At 38.9% G+C, this 14,677-nt stretch overlaps 1 protein-coding gene across 1 annotated transcript in view; it reads right to left on the reverse strand.

The window, feature by feature from the left end:
* Lamp3 (lysosome associated membrane protein 3) overlaps window positions 1–14,442 on the reverse strand; it is a 49,438-nt gene extending 34,996 nt beyond the window's left edge. Inside the window, exons 1-3 of the mRNA XM_021184516.3 lie at window positions 14,394–14,442; window positions 8,833–9,527; window positions 7,751–7,879 (exon numbers count right to left, since the gene is read on the reverse strand). Of these exons, the coding sequence (XP_021040175.1) occupies window positions 7,751–7,879; window positions 8,833–9,527; window positions 14,394–14,442 (873 nt within the window). The remainder of the gene's footprint in view (window positions 1–7,750; window positions 7,880–8,832; window positions 9,528–14,393) is intronic.
* Between the last annotated feature and the right edge of the window lie 235 nt (window positions 14,443–14,677).

Below are 14,677 nucleotides of genomic sequence, written 5' to 3' on the forward strand. Positions count from 1 at the left end.
AAATTACAGAATAAAGAAAGAATATTAAAAGCTGCAAGGGAAAGCCGGGCGTGGTGACGCACGCCTTTAATCCCAGCACTCGGGAGGCAGAGGCAGGCAGATTTCTGAGTTCGAGGCCAGCCTGGTCTACAAAGTGAGTTCCAGGACAGCCAGGGCTACACAGAGAAACCCTGTCTCGAAAAACCAAAAAAAAAAAAAAAAAAAAAGCTGCAAGGGAGAAAGACCATGTACCATATAAAGGTAGATCTATCAGAACACATGACTTCTCACCAGAGACTCTAAAAGCCAGAAAATCTTGGAAAGGTATTGTAGGCTGCACTGGTGCTGTTTGTATTCTGATGTTAATTCTGCTTCCTAAAGAGGGGCTGCCCCATCAAGGAATAGATCACATACTCAGGTGATTTCATGTGAAACGTCTCCCCATTTTAACTGGTCAAATAAAGGCTGGAGCCTGTGGTTGGGAAAAGGAAGGGAAAGGTAAGAGGTAGGACTGAAGGTTTTAGAAAGTGGAGGAAGAAGAGGTGGAAGGAAGATGGAGCAGAACCACCTGTCCTGGAGAAACTGCAAATAACAACCATAGTGTAGTGGTATAACTGCCCAATCCAGGGGTATAGCTTATAAATATTGCAATGAGTTGTGTAGATTTGGCATAGGCTTATTGGTGTTGGAGATTTACTGCAACAGACAGGAGTCTTGTCTACCCTAAGAGACCACAGATGCCAACCAAGACTACTATTCCCAACAAAACAATCAATCACCATAAATGGAGAGGTAAAGTATTCCATGGGGAAAAAAAAAACCCTAATTTAAACAATATATTTTTACTATTCCAGCTCTAAAGAGCATACTAGAAGGAAAACTCCAACACAAAGAAGGTAACTACACTCAAGAATACACAACAAATTAATCATGTCACAACAAACCCAGAAGACTAGGATCACACACACATAGGAGCACCTCCAACAACAAAAAAGAAAGAAAGAAAGAAAGAAAGAAAGAAAGAAAGAAAGAAAGAAAGAAAGAAAGAAAGAAAGAAAGAAAAAGAGAAGTTAAAAATCACTAGTCATTAATACTTATCAACATCAATGAACTCAATTTCAAAAAATAAAAAAGGACAGGGCTAACAAACAGGATATGTCAACAGGATCCATCATTAACAAAGATAGACAGTACCTCAGAGTTAAGGGCTAGAAAAAAATTTTGCAACCAAATTATCTCAAGAAATGTGGATAATTGCAGGCTAGTCTCCAGTTGAGCTGAGGAACCCTGGAGGGTGATAATCCACCTTCATGACATGGTAGACGTTCCCTTATGCTCCTGGAACTCCTGCCTAAGTTACCGCCCCCCACATCCCCCACAAGAGAAGCATGGCTAGAAGTCTCATAGGCAATGGCCCAAGCTTCTAACCTTCAAGCTAAACTCCTCCCCAGTTACCTAGCAACAGCAAAGACCTAAAAAAAAAAAAAAAAAAAGGGCTGTTCAGCCCCTGCTTGCTCTCTTACCTCTTACTTGTCTCTCTCTTACTTCTTACCCATTCCTCTCTCTCCTCTCTTTGTCTTCTCCTCTCCTCTCTCTTATTCTTTTTCTCTCTAGCCTTCTCTCTCTCTCTCTCTCTCTCTCTCTCTCTCTCTCTCTCTCTCTCTCTCTCTCTCTCTCTCTCTCCCTTCTCTCTTTCCCCCTGACTTTCTATAATAAAGCTCTAAAACCATAGAATGTCTCTGCTCATCAAGGCCCACTGCGCTTGGAGGATGGGACAGGCTTTCTCCTAATGAGCCATTTCTAATCTCCTGTTAAAAGGCCTTCCTGTGCTCCAGTCAAGATCCACTCTGCCTTCACTCTCAAGGGTGTTGGGAACCTCTCTTCCCTCGTCCCTCTCTCCTATAACCCAGGTGGCTTTAGCAAAGTAGCTCCGGGAATCCCAGGTAGGGCTGCCCCTTGGCCACCCCCTGAAGAGTGGGTCAGAGGCTTGAATGCCCACCCAGGGATGAGTGGAAAGTGTATGGCAGCTCTCCCATGCCTGGCAGACCAGAGAATAGGTAAAACTCTGGTAGGGTGTGGGTCTTTCACTCCCCCCTCTTCCCAAGGGCCCCCTTTTTAGTTCCCAACAAAGAAAGAGGCTGGAGTATTTTGTTTTTTGTTTTAAAAATCCTCCAATATGAAGTCTCAATTCTGAACATCTAAACATTCATGGGGAGGTGCCAGGGTGGGATACCCAGGGGGTCATCCACCCATAGAAGAAGGAGAAAAGATGGGAGAAGGATTATGGGGTCAGTGACCAGGAGGGGAGCATCAAATAAGATGTAAAGTTAATAGGTAAAAAATAAGTAAAAAAAATAAGTAAAAAATTAATTAAAAATTAATAAATTTTTTAAAAAAGAGAAAGAGAAGGGGAAAGGCACTTCATACTCATGGGGGAATAAAACCACCAAGATGAAGTCTCAATTCTGAACATCTGTGCCCCAAATGCAAGATCACCTGCATTAGTAAAAGAAACTTTACTAAAGCTCAAAATATACATTGAACCTCATACAATAATAGTGGGATACTTAATCACCCAACTGTCACCAATGGACAGGTCATTGAAACAGAACTAAACAAATACACAATGAAACTAACTTAAGTTATGAACCACGTGGATTTAACAAATATCTATAGAACATTTCACTCTGGTTTCCATCTGCTCTTGGAGCAAATCTTCTGCCACAGGTCTCCTTACCCAAATAGCACCAGGAGAAAGCAAGCCCCCCAGGAGTGTGGACAGGCCTTTGAGCACAGGTAGGACCACCACTGCTGCTCAGAGGAACCCGCACTGAAGCTGCAGGACACAGGAACCAAGGAACTGCTTGGGACAAAAGTCTTTTGATTTCCATCTGCGCAAGAGCTGATCCAGTGCCACAGAGCTACATATGCAAATACTGCCAGGAGAAAGCTGTTCTCCCAGGAGTGCCTCCCAGGTAGTCACTTCTCTTCAAATTCCTGGCCCAAGAGGGACCCTCAGAGAGCCATCAGGAAACAGGAACCAAGGATCACCTGGGAGCAGGATCTCTGGAGAGAAACTTGAAGGAATCTCACTAAAATCAGGGACTAGACAAGGCTACCCTTTCTCTCCCTATCTATTCTGTATAGTACTTGAAGTTCTAGCTAGAGCATTTAGACAACAAAAGGAGGCCAAAGGGATACAAATTGGACAGGAAGAAGTCAAGCTATTACTATTTGCAGATGATATGATAATATACATAATGACCCCCAAAACTTCACCCTAGAAACCCTACAGCTGATAAACAACTTCAGCAAAGTGGCCGGATATAAAAGTAGCTCAAACCAATCAGTAGACTTAATCTACCAAAAATTAAATGGGCTGAGAAAGAAATTAGGGAAATGACAACCTTCACAATAGTCACAAATAATATTGAATATCTTGCTGTTACTCTAAAAGCAAGTAAAAGATCTACATGACAAGAACTTCAAGTCTCTGAAGAAATAAATTGAAGAAAACCTCAGGAGATGGCAAGACCTCCCATGCTTGTAGATTCGCAGGATCAATATAGTAAAAATGGCTGTCTTGCTGAAAGCAATTTACAGATTCAATGCAATTCCATCAAAATTCCAATTCAATTCTTCCGAGAGTTAGAAAGAGCAATTCTCAAATTCATTTGGAATAACAAAGAACCCAGGATAATGAAAACTGTTCTCAACAATAAAAGAACCTCTGGGGGAATCAGCATCCCAGACCTGAAGCTATACTACAGAGCAATAGTGATAAAAACTGCATTGTATTGGTACAGTGAAAGGCAGATAGATCAATGGAATAGAATTGATGACCCAGAAATGAACCCACACACCTACGGTCACTTATTTTTGACAAAGGAACTAAAACCATCCAGTAGAGAAAAGACAGCATTTTCAACAAATGTTGCTGGTTCAACTGGCAGTTAGCATGTAGAAGAGTGCAAATCGATCCATTCTTATCTCCTTGTATAAAGCTCAAGTCCAAATGGATCAAGGACCTCCACATAAAACTAGATACACTGAAACTAATTTTAAAAAAAAAGTGGGGAAGACCCTCAAGCACAGGAGTACAGGAGAAAATTTCCTGAACAGAACACCAATAGCTTATGCTCTATGATCAAGAATTGACAAATGGGACCTCATAAAATAGCAAAATTTCTGTAAGGCAAAGGACATTGTCAACAGGACAAAACAGCAACCAACAGATTGGGGAAAGATCTTTACCTACCCTACATCTGATAGATGGCTAATATCCAATATGTACAAAGAACTCAAGAAGTCACACTCCAGTGAATCACATAACCCTATTAAACCCTATTTAAAAATGGGGTACAGAACTAAACGAAGAATTCTCAACTGAGGAATACTGAATGACTGAGAAGCACCTAAAGAAATGTTCAACATCCTTAATCATCGGGGAAATACAAATCAAAACAACTCTGAGATTCTATCTCACACCAATCAGAATGGCTAAGATCAAAACCTCAGGTGACAGCAGATGCTGGAGAGGATGTGGAGGAGAGGAACACTCCTCCATTGCTAGTGGGATTGCAAGCTGGTACAACCACTCTGGAAATCAGTTAGGTGGTTCCTCAGAAAATTGGACATAGTACAACTGAAGTATCCAGCTACAGCACTCCCTGGCATATACCCTGAAGAGGCCCCAACATGTAATAGGGACACATGCTCCACTATGTTCCTAGCAGCCTTATTTATAATAGCTAGAAGCTGGAAAGAACCCAGATTTCCCTCAACAGAGGAATGGATACAGAAAATGTGATACATTTACACAATGGAATACTACTCAGCTATTGAAAATGATGAATTCATGAAATTCATAGGCAAATGGATGGACCTGGAGGGTATCATCCTAAGTGAGGTAACCCATTCACAAAAGAACACACATTGTATACACTCACTGATGAGTGGATATTAGCCCAGAAGCTCAGAATACCCAAGATACAATTCAGAGACCAAATGAAGCTCAAGAAGAAAGAAGACCAAATTATGAATACTTCAGTCCTTCTTAGAAGGGGGAACAAAATACCCATGGGAGGAGATACAGAGACAAAATGTGGAGGAGAGACTGAAGGAAAGACCATCCAGAGACTACCCCACCTGGGGATCCATCCCATATACATACAGTCATCAAACCCAGACACTATTGTGGATGCCTTGCTGACAGAAGCCTGATACAGCTGTCTCCTGGGAGGTTCTGCCAGTGCCTGACAAATATAGAGGTGAATGATCTCAGCCAACCATTGGACTGTACACAGGTCCCCAATGGTGAAGCTAGAGAAAGGACTGAAGGAGCTGAAGGAGCTTGAAGCCACATAGGAGGAACAACAATATGAACCAACCAGTACCCCCAGAGCTCCCAGGGACTAAACCACCAACCACAGAGTACACATGGAGGGACCCATTGCTCCACCTGCATATGTAGCATAGGATGACCTTATTGGACATCAATGGGAGGAGAGGCCCTTGGTCCTAATAAGTCTCGATCCACCAGTGTAGGGGAATGCCAGGCAGGGAAGTAGGAGTAGGTAGGTTTGTAAGCAAGGGGAGGGGGAATAGGGGCTTTTTGGAGGGGATATCAGGAAACTGGATAACATTTAAAATGTAATTTAAAAATATGTAATTTTTTTAAGGTTAAAATAAGATATTTCACCCCAAAACAAAAGAATATACCTTCTTCTCAGCAACTCAAGGAAACTTTCCCAAAGTTGACCATATACTCTAACACAAAACAAACCTCAACAGCTATGTAAAGATTGAGATAATCCCTTGCATTCTCTCAGATCAACAGGAAATAAGGCTAGACTTCAACAACAAAAACAACAGAAAGTCCACATATTCATGGAAATTTAACAATTCTCTACTCAATGATAACTTGGTCAGGGAAGAAATACAGGAATAAATTAAAGACTTTCCAGAAGGAACAACATACCCAAACTTATGGGATACAATGAAAGCAGTGTTAAAAGGAAAATTCATAGCACTAAGTTCCTTCATAAAGATCCTATACTAGCAATTTAACAGTACATCTGAAAGCTCTAAAACAAAATGAAGCAAGCACACCATGGAAAAGAAGGTGGGAAACAGTCATATGTGGGGTTGAAATCAACCATTTAGAAACAAAGAGAACAATACAAAGAATCAACAAAACCAAGAGCTGGTTCTTTTGAGAAAATCAACAAGATAACAAACCCTTAGCCAAACCAACTAAAAGGCTCAGATGCAATATCAAAATCAACAAAGAAATGAAAAAAGGAGACAGACATAACAACAAAAACTGTGGAAATTCAAAATCATCAGGTTTGACTAAAAAAGCCTATACTTGACAAAACTTAAAAAGTCTAGATGAACTGGATAATTTTGTGTACAGATACCACGTGCCAAAGTTAAATCAAGATAAGGTAAACTATTTAAACAGTCCCATAAACCCTAAAGAAATAGAAGCAGTCATTAAAAACCACCCAACCAAAAAAATCCCAGGTCCAGATGGTTTTAGTGCAGAATTCCAACAGATATTCAAAGAAGAGCTACTAGCAATATTCCTCAAACTATTCCACAAAATAGAAACAGAAGGAACACTACCTAATTCATTCTATGAGGCCACAATTACCCTGATACCTAAACTACACAAAACCCAACAAAAAAGAGAACCTCAAACCAATTTTGCTTATAAACATTGATGCAAAATATTCAATAAAATTCTCACAAAAGGAATTGAAGAGCACATTAAAAACAACAATCACCAGGTCCAGTAGTCTTCATCCCAGGAATGCAGGGATGGTTCAGTACATGAAAATCCATCAGTGCAATCCATCACATACAAAAAAAAAAAAAAAAAAAAAAAAAAAAAACTCAAAGAAAAAAATCACATGACTATTTCATTAGATATTGAAAAAGCCTTCAACAAATTCAGGATATGATATTGAGGAGAGAGGAAAGAGGCCCAGAGGACCAGGAGAATAACATGAAATATGCAGCTACTGGGGTGGAGGTTGGGGAAACTCTAAACAGTGGAATAACCAAATTCATCTGTTTGCCCTGCCCTGAGATATCTGCCCATTGTAGTCACTTCTTTTCCTCTATAACAGGTATGCTTGTAAAGAAATGATCCCATTTCTCATTTTTAAGTAATAAAATAGAACTTGCAGATATTAATGAGAATTTCTTGCTTACTGCCACAAAGCAAGTCAGTGGTAGAGTTAAATTTATATATGACTCAGACCTCAACACCCAAGCCTTTCCACTCTGCTTTGCTCTCTATCTCCTGTTCAGGAAAACTCAGAGCCTCCCAAGACCATGAGTTTTTACTTCAGGGATTGGAAAGAACCCATTCTGTTATTTGATCTTGGTTTTAAAATACCCCACTTATATGATTTCCACTGGGAATTTCCACCAATCTTTTCATCTATGCCACTTCCTCCTTGCATAATCTGCAAAGGGCACTGGTGAGTAGACCTGCCCCGCATAGCTAAGGTTCTCCTAAGAGACACTGAAGCCCTACTTGGAGTGACCAAAGTAGACTGAAGGAGAAAGCAAACATGATGTCAACACTTCCTTTCTTTCCCTCCCAAGCTCCTTATTCTTATCTAAAAAGACCCCAAAGAGGCTCTTGGCTACTTCTGACAGGATCTAGCTTGAAATTTAGCACTGAATCACTGGCACTAGACTGAGGTGAGTCCAAGCCTTGCTAGAGGCAATCACTGTGAAGAAATCCATGCCGTACCTTGGTAAATGTGATATTAACAGATCCACCCTGGAAAGTCAAGAAGAGATTGGATTTTTGGGAGTCACATTTCCCAGATGCATGGGTTAGGCTGGGGTCAATGTTGAAATGTCTTTGGGTTGCAGAATCCTAAACCAAATATGATAGGTCCAATCAGTAAGAGACAAGAGAAAAAAATCAAGCCAGAAGTATAAGCTATTAAATAAGTGGATGCTCATTTAAAAAACAAACAGCCATGCAGTGGTGGCGCACGCCTTTAATCCCAGCACTTGGGAGGCAGAGGCAGGCGGATTTCTTAGTTCTAGGCCAGCCTGGTCTACAAAGTGAGTTCCAGGACAGCCGGGGCTACACAGAGAAACCCTGTCTCAAAAAAACAAAAACAAACAAACAAACAAACACAAACTCCCCAGTTGTATGACATCATCTTACTTCCAAACATATGCTTAAAGGCTTTCTTAAAAGAAATTCCCCCATAATAGGTAGTTTCAATGGGTAACTATTAGGAAGCAAACTTAATGAAATTCAAATTTTGTTTTGTTCAATGTACTGAAGGTGATGGAGAGAGGAGTTTGTACTCTAAGGTACTTCTATATCAAATATGGATATGAGTTTTCTTTGGTTGAAAACTATGTAAAAATAATAGTTTATTGTGACTCTTTTATAAATAAAATACTTTATATAACCCCTTTCCATAATCTTGTTAATTTGGATTTTTGTATTAATATTACAGTGGGCTAAAACCATGGAGAATATCAGATTCCACTGTCTCATGTCAGAAAGGAACTGAGGCTACGAAGTCATTACAGAGGAACAAGGGCAGGCTGTGATTGTCATCCAGTATTGCTATTATTGCCAATGCTGGCTCCAAGAAAGAAATAAACATGTTGAAGTTCTCCTTGCTTTCTTTATTTATTTTAAATTGTCTTCTGGAACACATTCCTTATGATAGAGAACACTGGAAAGATGGACCCACAACTACCTGTCTCACCTAAAGACATAGTGTAGAGAGCTGTTCATTCTTAGCAAGAAAACTTCAGTCAGAATTTGAAGATAGCATTATTGTCCTATGACCCCCAACTTACCAAATCCTTTTCTTGAACAATCAGTGCTATTCCCATCTCTGCTTTAATACAGAGCCTGCTTCCATTTAGGACTTCATAAGTTCCGATCTTGGCTGGTGATGACCAAGTTACAAGAGTAGGCCTAGGAACTGGGGGCACAGGTGAGGTTGTTGATCTGTCCTTGTGTGTAAGTGCTGATGTTCCTAAGACATTAGTGGACAGAGTTGGCCTCTGATTGGTTGTGCTTTTGTGTGATGCTGTGAAAAATGTTTTGGGAAGGGTAGTCTGACCACCAAGTTGTGTAGTTCTCCCAGTTATATAGTTGACAGTGGCTAGACTAGCTCTGGTTGTAGGAACTGGTAAATGTGCAATTGAACCAGAGCCAATGGTATCTTCAGTAGATGAAGCAGTCATGTGTGCGTTATTAGATCTGACAAAGGTATAGGTAGCTGAGCTGATGGGTGGAAGGCTCTTTGTAGTTACTGGGGTTACTATTTTCATTGTTATATGGGCTGTGTTTTCAATGGCTGAACTTTCAGCAGCCATTTGAATGTAATCATCCTTGAATCTTGATGCTAAAGTTATATGAGATCTTTGGTTAATCAGTTGTAGTAGAGGTTTTGTTGTGATCTGTTCTGTTGATGTTGCAGTATATTGAAGATAGCCTCTGGCTTTTGGAAATTCTTTTTCTCTTATTTGATAGCCATGTAAAATTACTGCAAATTAAGAAAGCAGAAGTGTTACAAGCAGTGACCAAATGCTTAAAATATCCCTCCCCCATCTCCACTTTAATATGCTCATTAGTAAACTGACATATACAGCTTCATATCTAGGGGAAACTTCCAAGAGTTTCAACAATAAAGTGATGATCACCAAAGACTCTAGACCAGGCCATCACTATAATGTTTTGGTTTGTACATGTTTATGATCACGTAGCAAATATTTGGATGTAAACCTTCATCTGCATAGGTTATGATAACAATGCACACCAAAGCAATCATATTCAACTGTGAAACCAAAAAGAAGTCATAAAGTGCTCCAGGGCAAAGAGCAGCTATGACAACTTCATAGACTGAGGCAGCATTAGAGTTAAACAGTTTTGTATTTTTCATGGAATCATGTACTTCTAAATTTGGAATAAGTCTCACAAGCCATTTAGTTTAAACCACAATATGATGGATAAATTGTGGTTAATTGATATATATTCATACAGTTTATACTTAACTACTCCCAATTTCTTGCAAGATGTTTCCTTCCATATTCGTTTTCGAAATATAAACCAACTTTATTATTTTCTTAATCTTTTGAGCTTTCTAGTCTTCATTAACTAAGAAAAATCAAGATATAATTGCTCTCATCTTTAGTGACTTGGTTTAAATGGCAGATCTTCAGAGAGCTGTCCTCCTTATAGTCAACATCTTCTGTCTCCATGCTTCTCCATCTCAGTGATAAATTCATTGTTTGACTTCACCTGTCAAATTTTGTACTCATATATGGAGATAGTATCAAAACATTTTATGATCACATTGCCAGTAAGAATGAGTGGAATTTCATTCTTAAAAAGTCTTTATTTGCTGGTTTATTTCTTGGTTATGCAGCACATTCACTAGATTAAAAGCTAAAATTAAAAATCATGTGTATAGTTTTTACCACAAATATGAGTTAGATAGGTGAGTAAAAAAGGAAGACACCCTTAAATACATTCTAGAATTATTATAAAGCTTTAGCAAGTTGGTTTCAATGAAAACCTTCAGGACCACTGAATACACAGTGTCTGTCGTTGTCACGAATTTTTCCAGGGATAACCTTTAAAGAGTTAGATACCTCTGTCTATATTTCATCCAGATTCTATCCTTGCCTCTTTTTAGGCATATATAAATCCAGAAAAGTAGACAAAGTTCTTAAACTGGCTCTTGGAAACTCTTTGATGAGATGTGCTGGAAAATAGCTCTGTCCATTCAAACTTCATTGGTTATATTGTATTTACTCAGACATTTGTAGTAACTGTAGTTGCTAGGTTCTGAGATGCGGCTTGAGAATAAAGGATGTGGCTCTACTGGTATTTATGAAATCTTTGGGTTCATAACTGTCAATATAGTCTATAAGTATCTTTAGGTCTCCTTTCATTCAATACATTTTAAGTGGTTAGTTGTTCTGTATTAATAGGTAGCAGCAAGGCTTTTGGAACTTTAGCTACTGAGGATCACACTCAAGACTTTGCATATGGTGGCCAAGCACTGTACTACTGAGTTCCATTCCTTACCTGTAAAATTTGAAATTACTGAAATTTATTACATAGCAGCTTTAAGCCAAAGGTACCTTTTCTTTATCCTACCACAGAGACACTTGCTCAACAATGTTCATTTCTGCTCTTTTCATAATAGCTAGAAATTGGAAGCAGCCTAGATGTCCCTCAACAAGAGAATGGATAAAGAAAATGTGGTACATTTACGAGAGAGAGAGAGAGAGAGAGAGAGAGAGAGAGAGAGAGAGAGAGAGAGAGAGAGTATTATTCTGCCATTTTTAAAACATGAAGTCATGAAATTCATAGGTAAATGGGTAAAACTAAAAAAAATAAAATAAAAATAAATTATCCTGAGTGAGGTATCCCATACCCAGAAAGACAAATATGGTATTATTTGCTTATATGTAGATATTAATTGTTAAGTCACACAGAACCACAGAGGATATGTACAAAGCAAGAATCAAGGATCTAGGTAAAACAGACAAATCTTATTTGAGAAGAAAAGTAGAATAGATAGTTAGGAATGGGTAAGAGAAGGCTGGAACTGGAGGATCAAGTGAGGAGATGGAGAAAAGAGAGAGAAAAGGGGAGGACTTTGGGAAGATACAGTTGAAATTAAGGATAATTTGAGGGGAAGTTTGAAAATCTAACACAATAAAAACTTCCTAAATCAAAAACATATATGAAGGCAAATGGAAAATTCCAAACAATCCCCACAACACACTAAACATGGAGAAGTCCAACTAGTGCATACGTAGATCTTTCACTCCTATGGACCAGCATCATTAGTATATCACACTACTCTGCACACTAAACTAAAATAGAAACATAAACAGCAACCCAGTCATAATCCTTAGATCAACAATGTTGTCCTCACTGTAATATGTGCTAGGGAAATGGTGGCCCAAAGCTTGTGTGTGGAATTAATAAAACAGCATCTTATTTGACCTAATGGCCACTCCATGAGATGGAACACTGCTTGAGTGACCAGATCAAGGCAGTAGACAACAAAAGGACATAGGGTAAAATCAATTACTATTGTTCTAAAAAAGAAAAGAAAAGAAAATGTAGCAATAAAATTACTCCAATGACACTGTGATATACTCATAGATCATTGCCTTGCTCAACCATCATCACAGATACTTCTTACAGCAGCAGATGAAAACAAATACAGAAACTCACATCCAGACAATGTGGAAAGGATAAGAGACCTTGGAAGACTCAGTCCTAAGTGGGATGTCTCTATTAAATCCCTCCCCTTAGGGTTCAGGGAGCCTGTGGAAGAGGAGGTAAAGAGTTTAAGTCAGAGAATGGAGGACACCGAGCAAACAAGGCCCTCTAAATCAAGTTAAGCAAAGTTCATATGAACTCAAGACTGAAACAAAATGCACAGGAGTCTGTACCAGGTCCTTTGCATGTACATTATGGATACAGTTTAGTGATTTTATTGGATTCCTCAGTATGATAACAAGTGGATCTCTAAATTCTTGTGCCTTCTCTTGGGCTCTTTTCCTATACTGATTAGTCTTGTCCAACTTCACTGTGATAGTTTTTGCTTTAATTATATTTTGTTATATTTTTTTAATGAATGAATGAATGAAAGAAAACCTGGCCACTATGATAAAGGTTAACAACTGTATTGTTATACCTTCTGGGAAAGTCAGTTTTCTCCAATAGAGTGACACTGAATATTTCAACCATTTTAGGATAGGCTTCATGTTCAGGCATAGTTGACCAACATATGGATTCCACAGTTTTTAGTGTATTTATATTTGGTTACAGTTTGGTGGGGGGGGTGTTGCTGCCTTTTTACTGTTTTGGGGTCTTGGGGGCTGAGGTTTGACTTTGTTTACTTGATTGAAGGTCGTTCTGTAGGGTTTTGTTGGATTTTTCTTTTAGAAAGGACTTAAAATTATTTGGGTAAGAAGGGGGAAAGGATCTGGAATGTCTTCAGAGATGGGAGGAATATAATTAAAATATGTTTAAGTTTAAAACTTCTTTTAAATAATGAAAATATAATAAAAAAAGAAGAAAAAGTGAGGCCACCTAATCTCAGAAGAAGAAAATTTGCATTTCTCATATGTAAGTACTAGCCAATAAACAATTGTGTGTGTTTAGTGTATCACTTAGGAAAGAACATGAAATTGTAATAACAAAGACAAAATGCTTACTAATGTATTAAACACACACACACATGTAAATATTCAAAGTCCTGCCTCTTCTTCCTTAGCAATGAAAGTTTAATTATAAGCTGAGCCTGTGTTTTTTGTAGTAAGGGGCCTTTAATCCTATTTTTACTTCTAGAGGGATGAGAGTATGTGCATAGGCAGCAATTTTTACTTTTTCTTCTAGCTTAAAACATTAAATTGTGGGAAGTTATTCCCACAATGTTAGTTAGTGGACCCAATGCTAAGCTAACACGACCATTGTACTACATTGCCAAATTAAGTCATTTTTTTCTGTACTTCTGAGAGCATGAAATTATAATTCTGAAAGCATGACACAAACAAAAACTACTTGGATTAAGGCAACTATCATTACCGCACAGCTTCCTTAAGATTCATGTAACAACTGAGGCCACAGTGTCCTCCACCCCATGTAAGCAGTAGAGTGTAGACTAAGTCAGTGATCTCACAAGCTAAATTCAGTAGTTGTAGGAGGAACTGGAAATTTTTTGATACACTTGCTAGTAGAACAGAACAAGAACCAGATAGAACTCATTATCTTTCTCACAGCATACTCTAGTGAGATTAGGTACTTAAACAGCCATTTAAAGCTTGGCTCCCAAGGCTACCTCTCTGACTTGATGTGCAACAGCACTATCTTAATAACATTTTTGATGCCTCAGTTTACACCTTTGTGAAGTGGTGGAACTGATCAGATGACTTTTGATATATCTTCACATGTCACTATTTATATAAAATAAACAACATATTTAAGATAAACAGAGGACAGAGTATGAAACCAGCTACAGCTCCAATTCCTAAGCTCTGGCCTAGTTCTCTTAAATCAAAGTGATTTTTATAAACTCACATTGATATGGTATCTGTACTAATGTAGGTGTCATAGGCAATGTCTTCTGGTATCGATTCTTATTTTAACTCACAGAAATTCCATTCAAACCATAAAGGCCCTTGGGAAAAAATAGGTCTGCCCCACCTATGTAAGATAACAGATTTTAAATGTTCTCCCACTACATACCTGTAGTAGCAGAAACAGCATCTATAGCCCTATAGCCCTCCCTGCTTCACCTTTGGTCCAGGACACAAACATGCATTTAGATTTTAGAGAAATGGATAAAGAATGGCCACCACAGAAAATGGGGTGTGTCACTTACCAGTCAGGGACAGGAAGAGTACAGCTACTGCAGAGATCTGCCCAGGCATGACAGGTAAGATTATTCTACCACTGTTGTGTGCTTGGGTCTTCTGAACTGTAGGAATGGATTCAGTTTCAGAGCAGATCCACAGAACACCAAGGAACATCAAGCTCGTCCACTTACGGCAGGGAAAGTGATCTCACATCATGAGAGGTAGCTAATAGAGCCAAGCCTTGTTCTGCACCATGAGGGAAGCCACAGGCACCTCATAGTGAGAAAGTAAACACTTACCTCTTCCTGGA

Source organism: Mus caroli, unplaced genomic scaffold (assembly GCF_978045245.1).
Source record: "Mus caroli unplaced genomic scaffold, Mus_caroli_1 scaffold_17, whole genome shotgun sequence".
Taxonomy (NCBI): domain Eukaryota; kingdom Metazoa; phylum Chordata; class Mammalia; order Rodentia; family Muridae; genus Mus; species Mus caroli.